The sequence below is a fragment of the Tripterygium wilfordii genome, chromosome 14 (assembly GCF_013401445.1).
Source record: "Tripterygium wilfordii isolate XIE 37 chromosome 14, ASM1340144v1, whole genome shotgun sequence".
Classification (NCBI taxonomy): Eukaryota; Viridiplantae; Streptophyta; class Magnoliopsida; order Celastrales; family Celastraceae; genus Tripterygium; species Tripterygium wilfordii.
In genome coordinates this window covers 2,474,010-2,500,892 of record NC_052245.1, presented here as the reverse complement: position 1 = coordinate 2,500,892, position 26,883 = coordinate 2,474,010, and the positions used below count along the sequence as shown (strand labels likewise).

Sequence of the window (26,883 nt, the reverse complement as noted above, 5' to 3'; positions counted from 1 at the left end):
CCGGCCGCTACTCTCGGTGTGAGTGCTTCGTATAGAAGTTGCGAAAACAATTAAGCCCAAGATCCTTATCAGGCCCAGTCGAACCCAGCCCAGCCTAGCACATATCAGCTTTTAAGAACAAAGCCAAGCCCAGCCTTGCAAGCTAAGCCTAGAGGCCCTAGACCAAAGCAATGCCTCATTGTGTTTTTTTCCCCCACATTTTTATTATTTTTGTAAGGACAATGTTAAAGACCCCCAAAATATCAATTCTAAATCTGTGTGACATTAAAATAACAATTAATTAAAAACGCACATATAGAATCCACTTCACATCCAACACTCCACATTAAATGAGGATCTTTTGAGATCACTTTTTGAGGGTCTCAAACATTATTCCTTTTGTAGCATTGCTGAGTTTAGTAATATTTGGTGGAAAATAATGAACCATTCATTTTACCACGTAATTTTTATTTTTTTTACATTTGACCATGCTGGTAGAATTTTTTTTGTGCATGCTAGATTTCGTTGATATGCATTTCATAGATGATTTGACATTTCCAAATAGCATTACAATAAATAAAAATTACAACACAGTAATGATGCAAGCGCTTGTTAATTGCTAGTAACACGAAATTTTGTAATTAATTCATACTCACACTAATTCAATTATGAATCAAATGTCCCGCAAGTGATTGAACCGGCTACCTCACTTAAAATCTCAAATAACAAAGCTCATGCAGCAAAAGAAAAACAAATGGGTGCCTTAACCACCTCAACAAGTCAACATCATCAACAGGTCTAAGCAATAAAAAAAAAGGGGGTTCGAAGTGTTCATGTGTGCGCAGATTGCTGCAAGGGCAGTTTTAACAAGAAGAAAGGAAAACTATATTCATAGTATTGAGTAAACAACCATCAAATTAAATCCCCTAAAAAAGAAAGCTAATCACAAGTCTTTCCAGACTACAAGAACCCAACTACATCAGTGGTAAATCATCAGCCTCTTGTAGAGAGGTCCCTTGTGCATGAACAACAAAAGCAATGGGGGAATGGGCTTACGTTTGACAAACAAAATAGATATATGTATTTGTAAGACATCAAAATATCCCTGCAGTTCTACATGGGATTCACTTGCTAAATGGAAAGAATGGAAAGCAAGAACAATATAACATATGTAGACTGAAATTGGCCATCGAACTGTGTTCGAAAAATGAAAGCTACTCAATAGAATATCAAGCCATGTAGAAATTATAGCAACATTACACAGGCTGGGTATCCTGTTTTGTTTACAGAGACCAAGAATAGTTGAGAGATCGAATAGAAGGAGAATAAAAAAGGATTAGAAAGAAATGTCTAAAGATCACATATTTTTATCTACAATTGAGAACATACTATTCAATTTGTTCCTAAGTTTGCTTTGGAATTCAGAATGTGAAATTTGTCACAAATTGAAGGTCTTAATAGCAAGAACGGCAAAGGAAAGAAGAATATAAGTGCAGAACTCAACGTACCTATGATTTCGCGACTAGCAGATAATCTAGTAATGCACTTCGCATGACCTGCAGATGAGGCATGCAAAATTAAAAATATGAAGACTGAAATGTTCAGAAGATGTTATTACAGGGCAGCGATGGCCAATTGTTACAAGTTTACAACTGATATCCTATAAAGACCTGCAGAACTAGCAGAACCGCCAGACAGAGTAGCTCCCATACAGATCTTTTGAATTACCAACTCTTCAATGGTACTAGTAACTCAAACTTTATGCATAGAATCAAAATTCATTTGAACACAGCATGGGCAGTAGGAAGAATCCTGTAGCATTTTTTGCCATCACCAGTCACATGAAATCATATCTCCCAATGAGAACTTTCACTTGGTGTTCAGGGCAAAAATCGCATGCTTTAAGATATGCTCTCAATCTCTCCAGATTTTCTAAATGAAGACATGTACCCTCTTCTCAATGACAAGTCCCTGCTCAACTTAGTTTTCCCATATCGTTGAAACTAACTTTTTAAAGCTAAGCCATGTAGACTATCCTGCATTTCAACTAGGCAATATGATGAGAGAAATCTAACCACCTAGCATATGATCCATGGTGATAGGAAACTCTAGGCACCAATTACCACGGAGTATGTATAGTTAATTTCTCAATTGCAGTTCCATCGCATTAGAGATGATTATGTGACACGATAATAACCATTTTAACCATCTGTACTACATAAAATAACCTGCGAGCTTGAGCCATAATAACTCAGAATTGTAGTCATTCATCAAGTAATCCAGCCCAATCATGTTATATAACAGAATGAGATAATTCCAGCTTATAAAGTACAAGTGTGTGTGTGTGGAAAGTGCAATGATAGAGGAGAGAAGCACTTTCGATCATTTTAAGAAGGCTAACACAGAAAATAAAATGTGACAAATAATGTTGGAATGCTAGGAAAGGCATCATTTGAATAAGAACCAAAAGTGTCAAACAATGTTGCAGAGTTAACTTTAAATCATACTAAACAATATCCAATAACCTCACAGAGGGAATTATAGATTACCCAGAAGGAATTGGGAGGCTGCTCAAAAGTTGATGGGCTTGACTTAGATATGCAGAGAAAAAAGTTAGGTCCTCCGTGCATCTCATCAAGGAACACATAAAAACTGGTTACCCTAATTCTTCTATTAATATGCTTTCAAATAAAAAAAAAAGGAGTGAAAGGAACATGAGAACCTTCTGGGAGCACTGAATCCTCTATGGGGTCAGTATTTGTCAAATAAACTTACCATTGGCATATGAGACAAATGATATAAATATGAGAGCACTTGATGCCTCGTTTGTTTGTTTATATTTGCCATGAGTTGTTTGAACTCATGCACCCCTTCGGTTCATTAATCAACCCCATTTTTCCAAGTAATTCAAATTTCAATTTTTGATTATATTTTCAGGCTAAACAGCATGTAAGGATTTGAATTTTCAAAAGGCAAAATACAACGGCCCCCACTTTCTTCATATTTATCATACTTTGGAACATCACTAAGAGTGTTCAATCTAATTTCCTCCAAGCTCGTTACAAAGTATTTATGAATACTTCAAAGTTGCTTCTGTAAATCCACAATTTATCCACCTGTGTACATATGGGCATACATATATAAATAATGAAATAATGAAGGAAGCTTCACACAATGCCAAAAAATTTAAGCAAGCAAGAAGGTTGGGAGTAATTCCTACTTGCTTTTAAGCTCATACTATAGTTTTTCAAATTTAAGCATTCCGAAGTTTGAATAGCTATCGTATGAAAAACTAATAGAATGGTACTGACAACTATGAAAGTCCAAAATGAAAAAAGTGCACTTATTTCTGCAAACTATATTTCACAAGATTAATATACACCCCTTATGAAGATGACTGCAAATTCTACTGTACAAGAAAAATAAAAGGGCATCTGTGACTACCTTCTGTAAAAATTGGACAAAGAACTCCATGGAGTTGTCAGCTGAAGGGGAAAATAGAACTAGAACCAGAGCTGACTCAACAATACCATAAATGACATTTATCGATGGTTAACTACCTCAAAACCCAAGACAACATAATTGAAAACATAAATTAAAGGCCAAATTACGTTTTAAAGATAAACTGAAGGGGCAAGGCGCTATATTCAAGCTACTGAGGAAAGGCAAAAGACTCTTATTCCTTGTTACCGAATTTCTTGGCAATGATAGGGCGGACATCATCAGCATCAACCAGCGTCTCTAAGAAAGGAAGTAATGAAATTAGAGCACAATCTGATGGATCATCAAACCAACTTTTAATAGGGATTCCGTTATTTACTTGCAGCCTGAAAACCTGAAATATTCATAAAAAAGATTAAGGCATAAACAAATAGGAATGATCGAAATAGAGAGAATTTCTTTTTCACCAGTCCTTTTTAAAATTATTGGATGGGCAATGCATTATCCTCTCCACACGTCTTGATAAGCAGAGAATTGTTTTGCGAAGGAAATTCTCACTCATATCACTCCCTTTAGAAAACAAAGTCCCTGTATTGGTTCTCTTTTCCTGTGGAATAGACTTATGGTGGAGTCGAGGAGAAAGTGCAAAGAAGCTCAGCATGTCCTAGTCTTAAACCTAATGGACTATTTTAAGTCTGGAAAGGTTTATCAGACTAGCTATAGTGATTTCCATGCTGCAGGTTTTAATGCATTAACTCCAACAATCCAAATAAAAAAAGTAAACTGTGCCACTCTTTTTTTGTCCAACATGGAAAAACCACTAAAATTCATCTTTGTCTATATACAGTGCTTTCACATAAGTTTAAGATCTGAATTGAGACCAAAAAAACTATGAAACCATAATGCATGACACATAATAGACTACCAGCAAAGATTAAAAAGATGGCAGGAATTAATACCTGTGGAGAATTATCAATTATTGCAACTTTTGCAAGATCAAACATCTAACACTGTCAAATCTTTAGTGTAAGTTCCATCCGAAAAAATGCATGATTCACGATACACCCTCCTTGATATAAACTTTTCTCTGGATCAATTATATCGAGAAGCTGTTCTGCATAAATGCTTTGGCTAGCTGTAAATATAATGATTTCAAACATCTCTGCAACTCTCTGCAGGAATGTCTGGAGATGAGGCCGTTTTTTGACATATACAGTATGCTCTTTCATGTTGAAGAAAACCGTAAAGGTGAAGTCCGCATCATCACGATGTTCCAATGTAGAATGAACAAGTGTTTCTTGCACAGAAAGAAGGCAGAGATTTTGATTTTATGACTAATATCCTTATCTCAAATATAGATCCTATAGATTCAAAGGAAAAACTTGTTTACAAACTTCTTGTGCAGTAATTTGATCAGGAACATAAGAAACATCTTCAATTTTTCCAATGCAACTATTGCTTTCTCCTAAGTAACCCTTCCTAAATAACTCGATGTTTGCCTTCATATTCCACATTAGGGCTGCTTCTTAAGTTCTTATCCAGATAAAACTTTTCCACTAAACAAGTTTGTGAAATGCTTTTAGAATTTTAAAGATATTGACAGCCGCAAAACACAAACCTGAACAATAAAAACTAATATATAAATTCATGAAACTATAAAAGACATCATCAAGCAAGCGTTAAGATGTTCTATGTGTCATGAGCTGTGTGACACTGCAGATGCAAACAGTCAAAATCTAAGCAAAGAGCTAACATGACCCATAGCATTTCCTTGGGAGTGAAAATTTTGATCACTAACCAACACTCAAATTCCCTCACTGGTTTTTTTTACTTAAAAGAACACAATTATATGCTTAAGAGGAGAGTCTGTTACATATCTTATCCTTGAAGCACGTGAGATAATTCAATGTCTTTACAAGAAAGAAAAGAACGGCAGAAGCAAAGATCAAAGATTCAAAATGAAAGGTAAACATCCATTTAATTTCACTTGAAAAATGAGAGATGCCAACTAGATGAAGATGGAATAATATGCAACCATTGGCGAACTCATACCATAATAAAATTTCTCTTACCATCCAAATCAAGTACCAGGGTTATGGGCCTCCTCTTCCAAGGGTCCTTTGGTAAAGTAGCCGGAAGAAAATTTGACACCACATCCGATAGTTCGGGCAGATTTTTGAGAAACAACTGCGGATCAAAGTCTTCACCTTGCTCTGAGTCATAGTTATCATCAGATCCCAGATTGCAGGATCTTGTCTGATCAGTTGCTAGATATAAGTTAGAATTATCAGGCTCCATCATGTTGACCCCATCTAATTTTACATTATTGGAGCCATTCATTCTGGCAGTCTCCTCAAGGAAAGGTAGTATCATGTACTCCTCGGACACATCAAATAACATATTTGGTGCAGTACAATTATAATCAGGAAAGAGACCAGCCTCGTTCATATCAGCATCGAGAGAATTCCCCACAAGGGGTAAGCCCGCAACAAACATATCAGAAATAAAGAAATCTGATACATTACAAGTCTGATAAGCACATGACCTTTTGTTATCATCGCTTTCCTCATCTCCCAACCCTGGTACGTCAAAATTATAGTTGCTACCTACCAAAATAAAGAGAGAAGAAACTATAACAGATTAGTGACTAGGCAATAGCATGCAAAATTCTAGACAGCTCTGTAATTTCTGCAAACTAATTTCTGATAGAATTAAAGTTTATAGACATAACCAAAGCATATGACTTGACCAAAAGGAGGCTGTTGGCAGGGAAGGGCAGATTGCATTTCATGTTCTTTAGTTAAAGAGAGTGAAAAGAATAGTTCTCTGTCTCAGAAGACAGGTTAAAGATCTGGCAACCAATGAGTGCATTAAAAGTCTTCATGTTTTACAAACAGTATTTCTAGAGTTACAAATACTGTCAAAGCTGAAAAAAAAAACTATTTTTATCATAACATATCTGCAAGGACTTCCCCCATACACAGAAATTCAATCTCAATTAAATTTGACCAGGTGCAAGCAATTAGCAGAGTAAAAAAGTGATGGCATTCTTAGCGATCAGTTTTCATTTTTCTATCCTTCGTTAATCTTGTGGGCACTGCTACTATGTCAATAACCTGTCGGGTTGTTTCATTTTTTATTTATAACAAGAAAAATATTATGTAGAGAGACAAGTTCCCTAGCATGGTTTTTCTCCAGAAATGACAACCAGGTTTAGGTGATCCCCACAAATTACGCTCTTAATGGATTTTTTTAAAGTAACTAATATCAACAGATCTGTTACCTGCATCATTTTCAATAGTCGGGGCACTATGGAGATCAGTCGGTACCATAAAAGGGGAAAAAATTGTCTCCAGGTTTGACATGCAAGTGGATATAGAATCCTGCAACATAAAACATTATTGGTGCACAGCAACAGATATAGTAAAGAGCACCATACAAAACAAACTAAGATTATACTATAAATACATAGAACATCTAGGGATCAGATCTGGGGGGGGGGGTGTTATCAGCTGCCATCTCATAACTCCACCTTTACAGAAGCACACCATAAAGCTACAATGTTGCATAAAATTTTATCAAGAAATATATTTAGATAAAAAGATGTGAATGGAATGTATTGTAATTGCGTTGGATATTCACAAGGGATTTCCAAATGTAAACGAGTTACTTCCTGCATGAGACAAATCCATGCCAATTACTACTAAAATGAAGCATCTCATAAACAGAGTACACCACAAACATCTTTCAAGCACATACAGCATTTGATGGCAAGGTAAGGCATGATATCACAGAAGAGCTTGCAAAAAAACATCATAGTTACAACAGCGGAGACAAAAAAGGTAAATATTCACCGCTTTGCCAACAGTTGAAGAATCCAGAAGAGTTAAAGGCTGCCACTGAAACCAAGAGTTTTGCTCATCTGGGAATTCATACCGGCCAATGGCTCCATCACTTTCAATATCTTCAGTGGATACTTCCATGCTCAACGAAACTAGCAAGAATCATTATGAAGTGGATAAGGAAAATAATTTAATACAAACATGCAGCATTATCTGCATAACTAATGTGTAATAAATTATACATGTTCCTTTAATAGTTTCTGGAAGCATTTTATTGTATACCATTTGATACAGGACATATATGTATCATTGCATCAATCTTAATTTACTCTTTCCTCAAAAGAAGAGAAGGAAGATTGTGATCACATTCTTTTTAGAGACGTAATATTGGAAATAAAACTGATTACAAATATAGTCAGTGTGGAATTCAATATCAAGAGAACATTTGTCAGAAACATTTACCCACTAAAGAGTCCTGAAGGCAATAGATTTCCTCTCTATATTCCAAAAATGCCACTTCTCTTCTTAACAAAGGAGGAAGTCTAAAAAAATTTATTTTCATCTATTTGAGACCAAAAGCCTTGAAAATTTAACTACGATATAAGCAAGTTGCCATGTAGCAACTATAAATGCCAATAGTGAGGATTTCGACAATTAAAAGCTATGTTTGGGTCTTGCTCTAGCTTAATCAAATTTGATGTTCATCCTCCAAGAGTTGATAAATGAAGTTCATCCAGCTTCGCTGAGCAAGCTCCTCCTAAAAACTAGGTAGACACAAGACTTGTTCTAATTGCCAAAACACCGTCAATTTTGAAATGCACAATAAAATGCACCAGATACGTGGTTTCACTTTCCAAATATCTCCATCAATTCCATGACACTGTTCACCTTATTAGTAATTTAGTATATTTGACATATAAAACTTGCTTTTGTCTTTTTAAAGTAAATACTTTACCACATTTATGGATCTGATCTATGTGGAAAGTGACATATCAAGATCTTAATGATAACTTGAGATGATTAAAAAATATAATTGTCAAATGATCATCTGAGATATAAAAAAGTCTTCTTAAGAGTTAAGATTATTGACTTACCCGTTTGACAGTTCAGAATACATGTGTCAAATTCCGTTGCTTGTTGAGTAACCTTGACATGCGGACATGATTTTTTGGATATCATACTCGACGTCTGACACACATGAAGACAATTTTTTTCTCTTAAAGAGCCCACACTTATTTTGGTCTTCATTTTTGGTGATGGCATTTGATCTGCACTTGTGATATGTACCACAGTCTCTGTTTGGGAACATCAGTGGGGAAACAAAACCCCTTTAAAAAAGTCAAAGCAGCAGCAGAGGCTGTCGTAAAACAAGAGGAGAAACACATCAAAATTAGTTATAATTAGGAGAATATATGAGAAAAAATATAAATTAAATGACACATTCATGCAACATAAATTTATTGCAGTTCAATATCCAAGCGCATTTTTCAAGGCAAGGATTTAGACTTTAGAGCGAGGGAGAAGACAGCAACAAATGCCAAGTTCTCAAACCTTTATGGTATCAGAACTGAAGTCACAGTACAGAACACAGATTCCAAAAACAATAAGATTCAGCCACATATAAGGAAAGCAACAAGTAGATGAACAAATGGCAGAACATCGAATACCAAGAAGTAAGAAGGTTAAGAAAGATTGCGAACTAAGATAACACTCTCATAGACCATCTGCATTAGAAAATGAGAAAGTAAGTCTTAATGCTATTATTACCATCAGAATATGCAAACTGATAAAATAATAGTGTCACTGACCACTGAATAACCATAGTTTATGTATTAAGGGTACGATAAAAAAATTTCTTTGAGAGAGAGATTATATTTTGGAAATAAAAGAAAGGTGCCAATACCTCATAGCTTTCCGATGCACTCATTTCAAAAAGATTTGAACTTCAAACCAAGGGTTACAAAGGGAACATATCTTTTACATAATGCACATAAATGGCATAAGCAGATGTAGCTGACATTCAAGGAAACAGTGATACTTCAGATCCATTACCGTCTTTATTATTTCTCACATATAAATTTTCAGTATATTTATCTTATAAGAACAGTATATTGATAGAAAATGTTTCTGGATTTGAAGTGACATCTCATACTTTTTGAACTTGTTAATTTGAAAATTAATTCAACCTCCAAGGCTCCAACTAAGGGTTTAAAAGCAAACAGAAATATTATCTAAATTGGCACAAGCTGATATAACACTGCGTGATATCCCATTTGTTTCCATATATCTTCTACACAAACTTATTGGCATACCTATACAATAAGATATACTACATGCATGTCAAAAATAACAGAACAGTTTGCATAGGCACCAATTTGAAAACTATTTTAAATACCAATAGAAAGCTTAGATATATTAACAGACAGCGGCTATGGAGTCATTGGTTAAATTATAAAGATTGTGTAAATGACATGCAAAATAAATCTTTAAAAAATAAACTTAAATTGTATTCCTATCGATCAAACCAAAATTCACTGAAACAAAGAAATTGTGGATCCAATCACGAATCAACCACATATATATTTCTGCTCCAGGGATATAAACTGAAGGAATCGAAAATATAGAATTGACTATCACAGTTTTTGAAGATAACCAAAGTCAATCAAGTATTTGAATTGGAAGAAGTCAACCAGAATTCAATCAACACAGCACAATTGCGCAATAGAAATGAAAAACAACAAAAAAAATTCACCGCAATCATATAAACCCTAGCAATGACCAGCTGAAGAAGACAGTTATACAGTTCCAACTATCACCAACTCAACCAATAAACAAACACAGAAACCATAACCAAAAAAGGATGCATAGAACAAGAAACAGAGAATGATCCCAAAATCAGCTCAGAAAACCAGTGAATTTAGAGAGAATTCCTACCCGTGGAGCAGACCAAACACGCTCTCTAAATTTCGTATTTTCTCTCTCTATAAAGAACATACAACGACGAAAGACTAATGAGTCTCGTCTCTCTAGGCTAGTTTTTTTTTACTCTCTCTCTAAACGTCCACGAACGGTCAAGACAGTGGTGATGTTGGCTTCTAGGGGAAACAACGGACGGCTGAGATCGGTTCTTCTTTTTCCGAACCTGGCCGCTAGAAGATTGCCACGTGGATGGAAGAACAGCTCAGCATGACGCGTTGCCACATGCATGTGGGCAGTGAGATACACATCCTCTAATTTTAAGCGCGTGTAAAATGGCTCCCTAATGATTGGGGGGCTCTTTCGGGGGGTTGACCCGAAAACTATTTGTTTTTGAGAAATTTAATTATTTTTAATTTATAGGATTGCAAGAGAGAAAAAGTTCTAATCAAACTATTTTTCTTTAAAAAAATAATTTTGTCTCCTGGCACACATTCACCATTAGAAAATGTCAAAATTAAGAATTGAGCAAAAAAAATATTGTTTAAAGTAAAATTTACCAAAGTTTGTTAGTTTAATTAATTGTAACTTTTAAATAGTGATAATAATAGCATAAACAAGAAAGTTGATGAAGTTTTGGTACTAGGGGAATTAGGGGTGTAAATGAACATCGTCGCTTGCAAGTAGCTCGAGGGTATCTCTATAGAGCCTCAACTCAAGCTCAATTCGTTTATAAACGAGTCAAGTTAGGGTCTAATTTTGAGCTCATTTAATATGGAGGCTCGTTAATTTGTCCTAAGATATTCAACTTGTTTGCTAAATGAGTAGGGCTAGAGCCTTAATTTTAGGGTCATTTGCATGGCTCGTCCCGACCCATTTACACACATTATATTATGACTTCGTTTGACAGACAATTTTGTCAATAATGTATATGTTAATAGATATGATGATAAGTAGATATGCTAGACAAAAATATCTTATTGTAGGATATCTATAACATATTACATTGTCATAATATCGCTTAAAATATCAAAAGTTTGGTCGCATTAACACTACGAGACTTTCCAAGAATCCCTAATCATATGATTACATCAGAGACAAGTGCTGACGTTTCAACGGTAGAAAAAAGTGACATAACTAGTAATGGTGCTGTTATTGCCATCTAAAGCCCTAAACAATTTTAGGCCCCGAGTTTTCTCAGGCCCGACCTAAGCAGAAAGGTAGGCTCGGCCCGGCCCAATGAACCAGGCTCAAATTTTTCCTGAGCTGGGCCAGTATTTATGAATTGCAAAACCCTAGATCGTGAGAGAGCTCTTGCTTATACACAGCTCCACCCAAACACCATTACGCTTAGGACTGACTGCGGCGAGAAGCCTAATTCACCGTAAGCCTCCCCCTCTCACTGGTCGCAAATCTGTGTTATTGTATTTGATTTATTTACATACGTAAATCGTAAATTCATTGCAGGAGGTAAATTAAAAATGGCGGCGCCGTTGCTGTCCAAGAAGATCGTAAAAAAGCGGGTGAAGAAATTCAAGAGGCCCCAGAGCGACCGGAAGATCTCTGTCAAGGTATATTTATATATATCGAGCCTTACGTATGTGCAAGTTCAGTCAAAATGATATGCGCTTTAATAGTGGAATGTTGAGGGAAATGATGATAGCTATTGTCGCCCCAGGCTTATTTGCTTCTCCTGTTGCAATATGGTGATTGACTTTCTATCTGATTCCTGACAAAAAAAATTTATCAGAACCGATACATTTGATTTTGAACACGAATGCTTCCTGCTCCTTGGTTTTTTTTGTAAGAGGTGTTAGCTGGAACTATTGATTTTCTTTTATTGAAATACCAGTTGTGATGATAGTATTTTGACACCCAGTCTCACTTGCATCTGTTGATGCAATATGGTGATTCAGCAATCGACTATCTGATCTTGTTCTTTTTTTTTCTTATAGCAAATTTGTACATTATGCATTGTATTGAAATGTTAAATAGATTCTTTGATTGTATCTTCCGTAGTTAATTTTTTTTTCTTAAATTTGGTTTCAAATGTTTATGCAAGGAGGTGTGATGATACTTATCCATAACGCCTGATGTTGAATGATGATCAACAAACATGCACTACCATCTGATCTCTTGCATACTGCTTTTTTTCCCAAGTTTGCTAGCGATAAAGTTTTCACTGATTCTTAATTCTACCTTAGCAAAACAATAGAAAGATTTTTTATTGTTGCATCCTATCTTGTCCTTTCTTTGCAACCAGTGATGCAATCTGTTCATAGGTTCTGATTTACTGTGATTATTTATAAAATATCACCATCTTTCGGCTGAGGTTGCAAAATGATTGTGAAGCATCTTAAACTTCTGCCTTTTGTAATTGTTGGAAGGTTTTTAAAGTTGTCATAATAAGTATTGTGTTAAATGGTAATAAAAAGCTCAAGCTTTTTGTCCTTTTAAATCTTGTTGTTTGTTGTTTGCTTGATCCGATGTCCTTAGAAGGGATATGATGATTTCTTTATTGACACCCAGTCTTACTTCTAACTTGGTTGGAAGGTGGTGAAAGAATTGACCTTTTATCTGATCCCAATTTGTTATTGTTTAGCGTTGTGTTCTTGTTGATTACTGTTTGATCTTTGGTATTTTTTGTTAAATGGACCATTGCCATCTCTCAATCTAATTCATCTCGATTTTTTCATTGTCCTTTAATTTTTTTTACGAAATAAATTTAAATGCTCCATTTCAACTTGTACTAGACTATGGGGTTAACATGTTTTGCCATGCCTTGTTTACTTTTATGTCAGGAAAACTGGCGGAGGCCAAAGGGTATTGATTCTCGTGTCCGTAGAAAGTTTAAGGGATGCACATTGATGCCCAATATTGGATATGGTTCAGACAAGAAGACCCGCCATTATCTTCCAAATGGGTTCAAGAAATTTGTTGTGCACAATTCCAAAGAGCTTGAATTATTGATGATGCACAACAGGTAAAAATATCGTAATCCTATGCGTTTACGTCCATATGATATTTTAGTCCTTCTTTTTGTATGCTCATGACTAATTTTCTGTGCAGAACCTATTGTGCTGAGATTGCACATGATGTATCAACTAGGAAGAGAAAAGAGATCGTTGAGCGAGCTGCACAGCTTGACATTGTTGTAACAAACAAACTTGCCAGGTTACGTAGCCAGGAGGATGAATGAGCTTGAGTACGAATATTTACTCTTTTTTTAGGAATGAAATCTGTGACCTATAATTTTTTGTTTTGGATGATTTTGTTTTCTAGAGATTGTATTTGGAAGAGTTTTTATCAATCAGGTTTGTAAGAATTTGCCGATTATAAATTGGTTTAGCTGCTCAATCCATAGAAACCGCTTGTATTTGGTTTAACAATATTTTGGTTTACCTTGGTAGCATCCAAACCAAAAATGCAACATTTCACTATTTTTAAGCGTCCCAACAGCAGAATTAAGTCCCAGATCAAAATGTACAGGCCTCATGAACTCTCAGAAATCAACCAACAACCAATTGACAGTGCCCATGTAAAAAGAATAATTTCATCTACTACATTTTCTTCGGAGAAAGTAACTTTTGTGGACCAAACCATCCACAAAATCATCATGATATTAGCAATTTTTCATAAAATCATCCACAAAACCATCCACAAAGTCGGTTTATTAGTTTGTTGATTCTGTGTTGGTCTTCCTAACCGGTTTCTGCGGCACATACGCGTGGAAATCAAATCAAATTAAGAAATCTCCCATAATTCATCTTGATATTACTTATTATGCTAATGAGTACAAATTTGTGCAAAAGTCAAATTACAAGAAGTTGTGGAAGTAAACTTGGAGTGAAGATAATACGTACATCAGAGGTAGTTGTGCAGATACATTAGTTGAAGCATAGTTTCAAGAACAAAAGATCAAACACTTGGTAGGCTTTAAAGATACAACCACATATAATGCACTTCAACACTACAATATGATAGGCCCCTTTCTCCCTTGACCTAGCAATGGTGATGGTGAAAGAAACTTGGAGAAGATTTACAGAGCAGAACATAAGAGGAAAACACAGAGAGAAGGATTCTCATTTCATTCAATATCAAACTGCCATTACAGAACACTGCCCTATTCTTATGTAACAAACTAAGTAACCGACTTAATTAAGCTATGATGACTAATAGAAATAGGACACGTGAACTGTATCAATTAATCACCACACTAATCCAATCTTTAGTAATACAAAGTAAAGCCACGGGTTACACACAATAAAGAACCAGGTTCCTATCACAATATTAAACCTACGGTAATATAAGCAACAACTCTTGCAACCACACTAACATGCCCACAACAAAAACCTCCACCATAACCTAATCCTTAGCAGTAAGTAGACTAAAACCTAAACCCCATCTTAAACCCTAATGCTTAAATGAAAACAAACAATCCTACTAAATAATTGTCCGAAAATTATAAAGCATAAATAAATTACCAAAACTAACAATACCGGCGCCACTGGATTGCTGACTTGATGGAGCCTCACCCCCACCCCATGAAAAAAGCAGTAGTCTGATCGAGCAAGAAACGACTGACTGTCCAAATCCCCTCTATTCAGAATTGTTACTGGTTATGGGCTTCATGGGCTCTATACCAAACTGACTAGTAGTAGTGACTATACAGTGGCCCTCTATAACCTCGTTAATCAAAATTTCTCAGAATGTAAATAAATTTGTAATGAATTCCCATGTTTGGTATGAGAGAATTTTAATTCAGGTAGTGTTTGGATTCTATCCTCAATTCAAATTTCAATCGGATTTCCCAATCCCTCATGATTCATAATGATAAGTAAAGAGTACAAATATGAGTAAAATTCTAATCACATCACTCAAGTAGAATTCTTTTGTTTTTTTGCCTTGTATTTTGATGTCTTTGTTTGGTGTTTGATCTGTTATAACGTGGGTAATTAGAGACTGGATTATTAATCAAGTAGTTTTTTTTGGTATTAGAAGAGAACTCTTCCTCTATACTTTGTTATTAATTATGATTTAACTTACGACTAGGACTTGTTTAGGATATAAAACTCTGTATGTATCCATCTTATATAAAGTCAAGCCTCAAGTCAAGCTATTATCGCTCAACTGCTGAATTGGCTTTGATTTATGGAGGAGAAAAATATGGAAGAGGTGAGCATCAGATTGACGAGCATGTTGAGCAGCATGCAGGTGTCTTTTCCGAAGGGAAAAGGAAAAGAAGATCCTAATTCTGTGACGAACAAGATCAAACAACTGGAAAAGCTCGTCAAATTCGACTACAAAATCGAGATATTGGAGAAGATCATGGAATCCTTGCTTCCGAATGTCAAAACAAGAATCGAAAGGGCGAAAAAAGTAGAAGAAGAGTTGATGCAAAGAATAAGTGATGAGGGCATCATTAGTGAGGAGGACATGATCAAACTCTCCGAAGCATTCAAATTGAAGTTGGAATTGAGGATGACAATGAACTACGTAAAGAAATTATTCCAACAAGTAAAGGAAGATCTTGAGCTGTCTTTGAAAAATTGGCTTCATAATTCGGGGATTGAAGCAGCCTTTAATTTCGGGGATCATCAGGATTGAAGTAGCTTTCGGAATTGGAATTTGCACAAGTTTGGTCAGTGTTTTTATCTTTTGGACAAATTTGGTCACTCTTTACTAGTGTGGATTGATTATTAGAACCCCCAATTTCATCAATGTTACTCTGCTCTATTTCGGCTTTTTAAGCATCATCAATGTTACTCTACTCTGCTCTATTTCGGGTGCTAGTAAATGTTTATTTTATTATTAATTAAATTTCGATTAGATATGTTGTATTAATTAAATCTCGATTAGGTATGTCCAATCAAAAAAAACAAAAACTTAGTAGACTAATTACTGTCTTATGTCTCCTCCCACAAAGGCATGAAAATTATGCCTCTCCACAAAAGATCAGTTCCTCTAATAATTCAAATTAGTCTATAGAGAATAAGAAAATTAAGCACCCAAAAAATTCTCAGTCAGTTAAACTTTTCTGATTTATCAATATCATGATCAATGCAACATCCCCGCAGTTCAATATAATGATGATCATAATCATTTGATCTTTTTCTTCAACTCTTCTTTCCGCTTCAGGCAGTCAACTTCTTCCTCACGTTCCAATTGGTTAACTCTCCTCTCCAGTCCAAAACTTCATTTCATTTTCCCTTTGGTTGATCCTCTTCTCCAGTCCCACACTTTCTTTCAGAAGTTTCAAGATCATCCAAATCAGAAAATCCATCCTTTAAAAGGTGTTAAAGGGATAAAAATCCAACATCAATTGTTGAGGGGCTCGGTGTTTAGTTTATAAGCTTGCCCAGGTCTTTAACTCATTGTCCAGCTTTTCCAGGAAGGTGGGCTGTGAACTGTCGGCTATGAACTGTCATTGGGCCGAGATGGTGGAGAGGGGAGGCTGGCTGGCTCTGGGTTGTGCCATCGTGGTCATTTTCTACACCATCATTCAATTTTAAATCCTTCCCTCATATCTATCCGCCTTCAATTTCTCAAATTCATCTAGTATTTTATCGATTCTGTCTGTCTCCCTTCTTCGACTTCATGGACAAACTCCATCGTAACCTAACCCTTAGCAGTAAATGGTAGATGAAACGAGCCCCACAAACATGACGTACAACCTAAACCCATCTTAAACCCTAAAGCTTAAACAAAAACAAACAATCCTACTAAATAATTGTCCGGAAAATACAAAGCATTAAATAAATTACCAAAACTGACGATACCAGCACCACTGGATTGCTGACTTGATGGAGCCTCACAACCAAGAAAAAGTATTCTGATCGATCGAGCAAGAAACGATTGTCCCCTCTATTCGGAATTGTTACTGGTTATGGGGCTTTCTGTTTTTTAAGCATGGGCTCTCTGACTAGTCACTATACAGTGACCCTGTAACCTCGTTAAATCAAAATTTCTCAGAATGTAAATAAATTTGTAATGAATTCCCATGTTTCGTATCAGAGAATTTAATTCAGGTATTGAAAAAATGAAGAAGATCAACTCCTCTGTACCTATCCACACAGTGTCTGGGATTTGGGGGAGACAAACGGATCCTTAAGAAAATTGATCAATAAGTTGTTTTAGAAGAGGAGACATGAGCAGGCGTATGGCATATAGACTTGGTATTCTTAAAATTGTATTAGAAGAGGACTCTTCCTCTAGACAGAAGACAGACTCGTTATAGGACTAGGACTTGTTTAGAATATAAAACTCTGTATGTATCCATCTTATATAAAGTCAAGCTATTGTCGCTGAACTGAATTGGATTTGATTTATGGAGGAGCAAACTATGCAAGAGTTGAGCACCAAATTGAGGAGCATGCAGGTGCAGGTGTCTTCTCCCAAGGGAAAAGAAGATGAAGAAAAAGCAGTTAATTCTGTGAAGAAAAAGCTCAAACAACTGAAAAAGCTCGTCATAATCGACTCCAAAATCATGGTTATGGAGAAGATCTTGCAATCCTTGGATCCGTACGTCGAAACGAGAATCGAAACGGCGGAAAAAGTAGAAAAAGAGTTGATGCAAAGAATAATTGATGAGGGCATCATTAGTGAGGAGGACATGATCAAACTCTCTGAAGCATTCAAATTGAAGTTGGAAATGAGGATGACAATGAACTACGCAAAGAAATTATTCCAACAAGTAAAGGAAGATCATGCGCTGTCTTGGAAAAATTGGCATCAGGATTCGGGGATTGAAGAAAACAACATAACATACGTACTGGAACGCATACGTACTTTATCTTGAATTTGCATAAGTTTGGTTTATATTTGTTTTTATCTTTTGGATTACTCTGCTCTATTTCGGATAAGTATATGCTAGTAAATGTTTATTTTTATTATTAATTAAATCTCGATTAAATATGTTAATCATCATATATTCAAGGGAAAATTCCAAATCGGTACACTTTCCAAATTTTTGGACACTAACTCCAATAAAAAAAACTTTAAAATTTTTATCTTATCCTATAACATACCACTAATAAGCTAATTACTTTCTTATGTCTCCTTCCTCCCACAACAACTACACCATATATTTATCAAGCACATAATATCCTAATGACACTAATCAATGAATATAGCAATCCAAGGGGGCTATAAAATTAATTTGATTAAGATATACATTTGAAACATTTGTAGAGAACCATCCAAAGTACTGTTACTGTTTCTCCAGTCTGATGTACTTTAACTTCAATTTTCCTTTATGTGTTTCCAGTGTGAGGCAATTTTCCTTTATGTGTTGGTCTAGCATGGCTGACTGGTGAAGTCTTTCAATTCCGAACACCAGCCGTGAAACTTGAGAAAACAGTAGAGGTCAGCTAAAGCATCATTGATTTATTTCTGTGTTGCCGAGGGGCTCCAAGTGCTCAAATGATCGCGAGCACTATAAGCCTTTTGAATAAATGTGATGTCATGCCTTTCATGCCAACATCACAAAGAGCCCCTGCAAAAGTCTAAAGGTTCAGAAAAACGCACCAGCACTACCAATAGTCTCCGCAAGAACAAACACCATCCCTGAAGTGATGAAAGCGGCTAGAATCTCTTAAAACAATCTCACGCCCTACAATCCTTGCTATAATCTTGATGGCAGAATGGCAATCCCCACACACCCGAAGATTCTTCATCACTGTTATTGTAGTACCGTCCACTGTACATATCAACCCAAATGCAATAGCAAGCCTCTCACTGTGGTACGATAGCATTTCTTCCTTCTGCTCACCTTCAACATCATGCAGATCAAACCTATGATCAGGAATATATCCAGATTCCTTCAGCTTCCCGCCCAGCCAGTCCACCTTCTCATAAAGTTTATCACTGAGAGGGTGGGACTTGTCTCCAGAAAGAAACTCATGTCTTATTCCTTTGAAAGTTATCCAACTGCACCCTCGTTGTTTGACAATTCTTTCCGCTCTCATCTTCGTTCTCACCCTTGATGCATCTCTCCATCTACCAGCAGAAGCATACAGATTAGACAGTAAAACATAAGCAGCAGCACGATGTGATTCCAAATCAAAAATGCTCTTTGCAGCTCTTTCAGCTACTTGTATGTTCAAATATATCCTACAAGCACTAAGCAAAGCTAGCCATATATTGGCAGTTGCTTTCATTGGCATATTCTGAACTAACTTCTCTGCTTCCTCCAACTTCCCAAGTCTGCACAAGATGTCCACCATACAAGCATAATGCCGGAGCTCCACCTCATTCGGTTTATATCTACTAACATACTCAAAGAAGCATCTACCTTTCTGTAACATCCCAGCATGGCTACAAGCAGAAAGCAGCCCAGTATAAGTGATCTCATCTGGATCCACACCTGCACGTATCATTTGCGTGAAGAATATCAGGGCCCACTTGCCACATCCATGTTGTGCACAACCAACAATAATTGAGTTCCATGAGACAACATTCTTGTGCCCAAGTCTCTTAAATATATCTGCAGCAAGATCTATATGTCCAAGTTCAGAGTACATTACAACAAGAGAATTACCCACGAAGACATCATTTTCCAAGCCTAGCTTAATGGTTGTCGTGTGGACTCCTTTACCCTTATCGAGATCCTCCAATTCACAACACGAATTCAGCGCACTGCAAAATGTAGATTGATTTGGAAGGATGCCCATTTTTATCATCTCCCCAAAAACCATCAGTGCATTTTCGTGTCTAGCATTCAAACCATATCCTGTTAAAAGAGCAGTCCATACCACCACACTTTCATGCAATTTTTCATTGAAAACCTTCCAAGCATCCTCTATATACTGGCAGTTTGCATAAAAAGAGATAAGTGAAGCAGATATAAATTCATCGAAGCAGTAACCTAACCTAACTACTTGACCATGAACCTGAACACCCAATTGTAAAGCTAACACATTAGCACTAGCAGTCAACACACTGCTGAGCGTGCTGGAAGTGGGCTCAACGCCAGAAACCTTCATCTTCCTGAAAAGAATCAAGGCTTCCTCACTCTTCCCACACTGGTCAAGCCCACAGATCACTGAAGTCCACGATATCACATTCCTACGAGGCATCTTCTCAAACAAGTTCATGGCATCGTCCACTCTACCAAAACTAAAATATCCATGAATCATCGAGTTCCAGGCAGCAATGTCCCTCGCTGGCATCTCATGAAACAACTCCTCAGCCAGCTCGACTTGCCTAAACCGAAGATAGCCATTTACCATGGTTGTCCAAGAAACAACACTCCTCTCAGGCATTTCGTTGAACAGCTTTCTTGCCATGCCTAAACACCCACAATCTAAACACCCTTTTATCATCGAATTCCAAGAAACACAGTCTCGAACGGGCATTTCGTCAAACATGCTCAATGCAACGTCAAGCCTTTCATTTTGGGCATAACCAACGATCATCATATTGTATAAATGCGCACCGGGCATCTGGATTTTATCAAAAATCATGCGAGCTTCGTCTAATCTCTTGTTCTTCAGGTGATGAAATATCAAAGATTTGCAGGAATCAGTGCTTCGCCAATCATAATGCGTGACTGATTTGAAGGATTTCGTTAGAGATATAGGAGAGTTGGACTGTGAAACCGAAACTGAGCCAAACGTTCTCACAGATTTTAGACTTCGTAAATTGGCGCGACACAGGGACATGGCTGTTTCTAACGGTCATCTGGCAAGGGTCTCCCGGTCTGTACTCTATATGGAGTATGGACAATCGCGCGCTCTCTTAAAGGACGTAAAAACGCACCGTTTAGTTAGCAGTACATAATTTTGTCTGTATATTCTGTGAGTCGGCACTTTTTTCAATACAATACTTTGTCTCTGGCTGCTGTTATACCAAAAGGTAATATAGTAAGCTCCTCTCCAAGACTCCCAACACTGTCAAAGAATATCACTTTCTTCCCAGGAACAATCAATGATTGCATAGCCTATCTAGATGAAGAAGAATGTACCATTCACAAAGGAAAACCCCCCACAAAGAATGTGAACAAATTGAGAATCTGGTTTTTGTTTGGGGGGTAGGGGGGCTTGCCTTGAACTTGAAGCATGCCCTTTACAACCCCACATAACTCTTTTGAACCAAAACAACCAGCCTTAGCAAGAAAGGAACCAATACCCTTATTTGCCATTCCATTTATATGCCTTCCTCGTTCCTTCCAAATGCAAAACACATGTATCTGTACAAACAAACAAGTACTCCTGCAATTCCTCTTTTTGCCCTCTCTCTCATAAGCTTTTTAGTTTAAACTGACAGATAGCGCCTATAATGGCAAATGGGGAGATGAAAAATGTTGCTGCTCTGCTTTTGGTACTTAATTTCTGCATGTATGTGGTAGTTTTGGGGATTGGTGGGTGGGCTGTGAATAGAGCAATAGATCATGGATTCATCATTGGTAATTAATCTTCTTCACTTTGTCACTATTTTTTTTGTGTTTGTGCAAGAATGTATGCTAATGAATGGTAAGATTAATTTGCAGGTCCTGGTTTCGACCTTCCAGCGCATTTCTCGCCCATTTACTTCCCCATGGGCAATGCTGCTACCGGATTCTTTGTTACGTTCGCGTTGATTGCTGGTGTTGTGGGTGTTGCCTCTGTAATCTCTGGTTTAAACCATATTCGGTCTTGGTCTGCTGATAGCTTGCCATCAGCTGCAACTGCTGCTACCATTGCTTGGACTCTTACCGCGCTCGCTATGGGGTATGCCTCTATATTATGTCATAGATTATTGTGTTTTATACGTTTTGTTCAGTCACTGACTAGCTGCAAACATCATTTCTGGACAGCTTTGCATGGAAAGAGATTGATCTCAAACTCAGGAATGCTCGTCTGGTAAGAAAAAAACGACGAATCTATAAGAAAGCTACGAATTCATTAGGGAGTGTTCGCGAGTTCTGACTACAATTGCTTTCAATTTGCAGAGAACAATGGAAGCATTTTTAATCATACTTACAGTTACACAGCTTCTATACCTAGCAGCAATTCACAGTGCCGCCACCATCCGGAGATAAACCTGAATTTCAGATGATGCGTGATGTTTGCTTTCAATTTGTTGTTTTTCCCTAATTTTGTTTGCAAATTTGCTCATTGACTTGTACAAACCCAGGAAGGGATTTGGATTGTTGTTGTGAAATTCTGTAATTGTTGTGAGAATTACTGATATTGGTTTGAAAGAAAAATAAAGAATGTGTGGAGTACATAATACCTACCTGCACTGCAACATAATGTTTGAGCTCTGCAAGAATTGAATTATGCATGTGAGCCTTCAAGAGGCGAACAAACACACCTGGAGAGAGCAGTACAACTAGAGTTGTATGCTGAGCTCGGAAGGATGAATCGCTCTCGAAAAAGAATCCATTGATGCTCTCCCAATTGGTTGGACCGTCCTTTATCATAGACAAAATGGTCTCAATGCCATCACCAATTCATGACCTAGAGTCAAAATGTATCCAACTCAAAAGCCCAGCAATCTCTCAAACATGCAACCAAACTGGATATGTTAAGACTTTTTCAATGGCCAAAATCTAAGGCTCATTGCAACTTTGGCAGCAGAAAATCTCCAGTTCGCAACGTTCATCAGCAGTCTCCAATTCAATATGCAATCCAACATTCCAACCATCCAAGTTTAAAAAAAAAAAAACTACTCTGTAAAGATCTTACCAAAAGCAGCACAACAGGCCAACATTCAACGGTACGGCCGAGTTCCAACAGGTCTTATATACCAGCAATCGGAAAAAGGACAGAATAATATTGTAATATACTACTATGTGTAATTCCGGGTTCAGATTTCTACTTGACTCAAGTTGAAAGGAAATAAGTACACAAAAGCTCTAACTGCAAAATTCACAACATAAATGTACCAAAAGCTAAGGACACTGAGTTTGTCCACAAGTTTCACACTACAACCACAACAAAGTTTATAGTCAATTGTACCAAGTGTATTTCTACTTTATCATTTTTGAAGGACCTGAAATATATTCTGATTGCAAATACAGCGACGTCCTGCAACCAAATCTCTCTATACTCCCCACAAAATTCCAGTACACATAGCTCCCACCCTTGACTTGTTCCTGCATTAAGGCAAAACTTTAAGATGAATGACAGCGGCACATAATAGAATCGATCAAGTCTGGGCACAGACGCATAGTACTAAAATTTACAAATGAAAAAGATGAATGACATGCAGAAAGGTGGACATGCATGTACATTAATATTGGGACATAAAAGCAAGAAGCAGAAAGGAGACTCGGTGCTGATTGCTTGAATTCTACGTCAAAGTGTAATAAACACAAAAGAAAAAGTCAAAATATCATATCAATCTAGCTCCTGGCCAATTTTGATTAACTCCAACATCAGCTCCTTTCACAAACAGAAAATAGTTCACAATGACAATTTATATTCAGAAAATTACAAAAACGATTAATAATTAAAAGATAGATGCACAGAAACACTGGCATGCTTGCAAACACAAGAATATGTGCATGCACACACTCACGTGTACACATACACGAGTAAATGAGCATCAAAGTGATTCTTATGTAACAAGCAATTCCACAACTAATCTTTCATCTCTTTTGAGAAAGAGGCATTGGCCTTCGATCCATGGCAAGTCTCAGCCTCAATTTGGCCTACAAGAAGTCGCTCATTATCCATACTCACCCAATGGCAGGTGAGAAAGGAGACCTCTAGAAATTTTAACGGGGAAAAAGATGAAAGAAAAAAAAAATGAAAAAAGGATGACAAAAATGGATCAGGATTTAAAAAACATGGTTGAATACCCTTTATAAGATAAATGGATCTAAAGAATTGCCTTAATAGTACGTAAACATCACATTGTCAGATGGTGGCAATATATGTACAAGGCCAGCAAGATCATTCACAGCCTAAAGGTTCATAGAGCCAAACTTCAAGGATCAATTTCACCGAGCAAAAATAGAAAACAGTAAATCACAAAAAGAAAAAAAAATCTTGGGTAAATAGAAAGTTAACAGTTTGAGATGATAACGCTTCAAGTGAAGCTAGCGGAAAAATAAATCAACTAACAATGTGACAGCTTCATACTAAAAAATGCCGACCTGGAATTATCTACTGGAGCTTGCTATCAAATCAAATAATCCACAGCAACTCAAACAAGAGGTTCTTTGGGACATTCGCGGAGCTGACTCTACAAGAGGCTGCACATCAATTCGGTACAGAAATTTGTTCAATTGACAAATGCAAGATTCAAGAAGCAGAAAAAGAACGATAAATTAAACTCACAATCAAAAGCCGAATAGGAGCAATACCTGGTTTTCAGAAGAATCAGGAACCCGAGAGCCATCAATATATTTAGCACCATTGCTCGTTTCGGTAGTAGATGTGCCTGCTGACGTCAACATCTTACCATCATTTCCACTTCCAGCAGATTCAACTACAGCTGAAGATTTACCGAAATTCTCATTGACATTGGGAAGAACGTTATCCTTATTTTCCTTTGATGCCCCATCCAACGTAGCCAATGAATCAGCTATGAATTCATCAGATGTTGGCAGCAGGTTGTCATAATTATTCTTCGATCCATATTGAATTGTATCATGAACAGCTGAATTCTTGAGTGAAGCACTTTCAATAACATTGATTGCCTCAACTGATGTGGACAGGTCTGGGGTACCTGAGTCAACTACAGGAGCAGTTGCTGTAACTAAACTACTGGTAGCATCCCCCAAGTGCGGAGCTTCAGATACCTGCTCCTCCTTGCATAAGGAATCAGCTGTCTTAACCCCAAAAACGGTTGAACCAGCTTCTGAACCTAAAATGTTTGGTGTCTCATGTTTTCTCTCAGATACTTGAGACTCGAAATCCGGACTACTAGTTCTAGAGCTCCAATCATACTCGTCATGGGTGTCTATATCAGATTGGATGTGGTCAATATTAATGATATTTCTCTCAACAGATTTAGATTTTAATTCCCTCTCCATTTGAACTGAATTATCATCCACTAATCCTACTCGCTCGTTACCTTCGACATCACCAGTGATTCCTTCCACAGAGTTGTTATTACCGACAATTGCTTGAGTAGTTGACAGATTACTCTTGTTAGGTTCTTCATTTCCATTTTTAAATGGATGCTGGTGGTTATCTTGGTCCTGTGACCCAGGGGAACCAGTCTCACCACCATCGCTCTCTCTTTCATCTTGGTTTTTGACATCATCATTCCCTATAGCCGGTTAATAAAATCACAAAATCAGAGAGAAAAATGTAATCAGAACAGACTCAACCAAATTCAACTAAAGTTAAGGGCATCAACAAATACCTCTCAGGCCTAGTAGTTGATACAAAGTAACAAGAACCATATTGAATAAAAACCTGCACTTTCTTAACTTTTTTAAACAAACCCCACCAGATTCAAGCGAAACCAAAGGACCAAGTAAAAAGGTTTACAAAGCCATCACAAAAATCAAACCAAGGGCCTACGATTGATTCTACCAATAAGATAAAGATGATTAGATTCATCTGACCACAGTCGTTCCTCTCAGGATAAAGCCCTCGAAAAAATTTGTACGAATACCCAAAACTCTAATCGACCAAACGGCCTATATGAAACCAGAGAGGAGACAAACATTAGAGAGCAACGCACATGATTATACAACCACAAGACTCCTAATCGAAAGCAACCACAAACAAAGGAGGAAATCAACTAAATTCCATAGCACCGGGAGCAGATTGGCTGACAAGAGGGCCGGCAAGTTGATCCAAACACCAACCCCAAGAATCTCCATGAATAACAAGCAAAGTAAGCTAAATTTACCAAATACCCAGTAACCCAAATTGAGATAAACGGCAAAATTAAGATTTGACAGTGGAAGTAACATGTGGGCATGTAGCAAACACTTTGAAAAGCCCATACCTTGAGGGTTGTCCCCGCCGCTGCTACTGTCGATATGGTTATTCGCTTCTAGCTCTTTCTTTCTCTTGGCAGCTGCTCTCTTCTTCGCACCTTTCGGCATGATTGATTCCCTCCACTCTCTCTCTCTCTCTCTCTCTCGCTCTCTCTTCGGCAACCAAAAATGGCAGAGTATCACCTGCCCACAAATGTGTGTCGCTATATTCAATAGATTGTATACGTTTTTCAAAAAAAAAAAAAAAGGATTGGTAGGGAAGGATCTATTGGGATTTCAAGGGAAAGGCAAGTGTTGAAACGTCATTTGCTGGAGTGAGTGCACAGAGAATCTCTATTTGAATCTGCAGTCTCTCAATAAAAACCGTTTAATTTTGTAATGTAAAATGGGTAGAGATGGATGTGTGGGGTGCGTGTCTTGGTCTCATTTAATGGCAACTGTCAGTCTGTAAATTGGCTTTTTGGTCTCATTCATTCATTCAAAATGGGGATAGGGGCTGGAATTATTCCAGGAATTTCATCAGATCTACACCATCTAATGTAACAATGTATTGATTTGACAACACTACACCCACACTATTTAATGGTGTAGATCTGGTGGAATTGCTGGAATAATTCCAGCAAATCCTTTTCCTTCAAAATGTGCGTCTGTGAATTCAAAATCATCACAGTTTGGATTGAGTTGTGGGGCATATGAAATTCAAGAAACTTAAAGAGAAAGTTTTGAACTTTGAAGAAAACTGTGATGCATACGTTGAATGGGGATGGGTGGGGTACGTGGAAAATCGCCCATTAAAGGAAATGAGAGGTGTCTAATTTG

The 26,883-nt window shown here is 37.0% G+C and overlaps 4 protein-coding genes, 4 non-coding genes and 2 pseudogenes across 9 annotated transcripts; 7 read left to right on the top strand and 3 right to left on the bottom strand.

The window, feature by feature from the left end:
- Positions 1 to 3,312: 3,312 nt before the first annotated feature.
- LOC120014371 lies at positions 3,313 to 10,312 on the bottom strand (annotated as a pseudogene).
- Positions 10,313 to 11,514: 1,202 nt separating this feature from the next.
- On the top strand, positions 11,515 to 13,567 carry LOC120015421 (60S ribosomal protein L32-1). The gene is made up of 4 exons (XM_038867845.1): positions 11,515 to 11,562; positions 11,646 to 11,749; positions 12,980 to 13,161; positions 13,248 to 13,567. The coding sequence occupies exons 2-4, from the start codon at positions 11,660 to 11,662 to the stop codon at positions 13,375 to 13,377; spliced, it is 402 nt and encodes a 133-aa protein (XP_038723773.1). The 5' UTR covers positions 11,515 to 11,562; positions 11,646 to 11,659; the 3' UTR covers positions 13,378 to 13,567.
- On the top strand, positions 11,828 to 11,907 carry LOC120015832. Its single transcript, XR_005471844.1, has one exon. It is a non-coding gene; the product is annotated as a small nucleolar RNA U31b (small nucleolar RNA).
- Positions 12,029 to 12,112, top strand: LOC120015835. Its single transcript, XR_005471845.1, has one exon. It is a non-coding gene; the product is annotated as a small nucleolar RNA U31b (small nucleolar RNA).
- Positions 12,239 to 12,316, top strand: LOC120015818. The gene has a single exon (XR_005471833.1). It is a non-coding gene; the product is annotated as a small nucleolar RNA Z195/SNORD33/SNORD32 family (small nucleolar RNA).
- Positions 12,433 to 12,516, top strand: LOC120015821. Its single transcript, XR_005471836.1, has one exon. It is a non-coding gene; the product is annotated as a small nucleolar RNA Z196/R39/R59 family (small nucleolar RNA).
- On the top strand, positions 12,678 to 12,762 carry LOC120015833 (annotated as a pseudogene).
- A 4,535-nt stretch (positions 13,568 to 18,102) lies between the features above and the next one.
- On the bottom strand, positions 18,103 to 20,874 carry LOC120015209 (pentatricopeptide repeat-containing protein At5g46460, mitochondrial-like). Its single transcript, XM_038867509.1, has one exon. It carries the CDS (start codon positions 20,837 to 20,839, stop codon positions 18,710 to 18,712), a length of 2,130 nt encoding a protein of 709 aa, XP_038723437.1. The 5' UTR covers positions 20,840 to 20,874; the 3' UTR covers positions 18,103 to 18,709.
- Positions 20,875 to 21,431: 557 nt separating this feature from the next.
- Positions 21,432 to 22,411, top strand: LOC120015211 (membrane protein PM19L-like). Its single transcript, XM_038867513.1, has 4 exons — positions 21,432 to 21,582; positions 21,667 to 21,886; positions 21,973 to 22,018; positions 22,108 to 22,411. Exons 1-4 carry the CDS (start codon positions 21,456 to 21,458, stop codon positions 22,195 to 22,197), a joined length of 483 nt encoding a protein of 160 aa, XP_038723441.1. The 5' UTR covers positions 21,432 to 21,455; the 3' UTR covers positions 22,198 to 22,411.
- Positions 22,412 to 22,859: 448 nt separating this feature from the next.
- LOC120015210 lies at positions 22,860 to 26,448 on the bottom strand. 2 transcript variants are annotated; one of them, XM_038867512.1, is made up of 4 exons: positions 26,073 to 26,448; positions 24,472 to 25,382; positions 24,262 to 24,360; positions 22,860 to 23,256 (listed from the first exon to the last, which is right to left on the bottom strand). In XM_038867512.1, exons 1-3 carry the CDS (start codon positions 26,170 to 26,172, stop codon positions 24,268 to 24,270), a joined length of 1,104 nt encoding a protein of 367 aa, XP_038723440.1. In that variant the 5' UTR covers positions 26,173 to 26,448; the 3' UTR covers positions 22,860 to 23,256; positions 24,262 to 24,267. The 2 variants fall into 2 exon arrangements, with proteins under 2 accessions (XP_038723440.1, XP_038723438.1); XM_038867510.1 differs by lacking the exon at positions 24,262 to 24,360.
- Between the last annotated feature and the right edge of the window lie 435 nt (positions 26,449 to 26,883).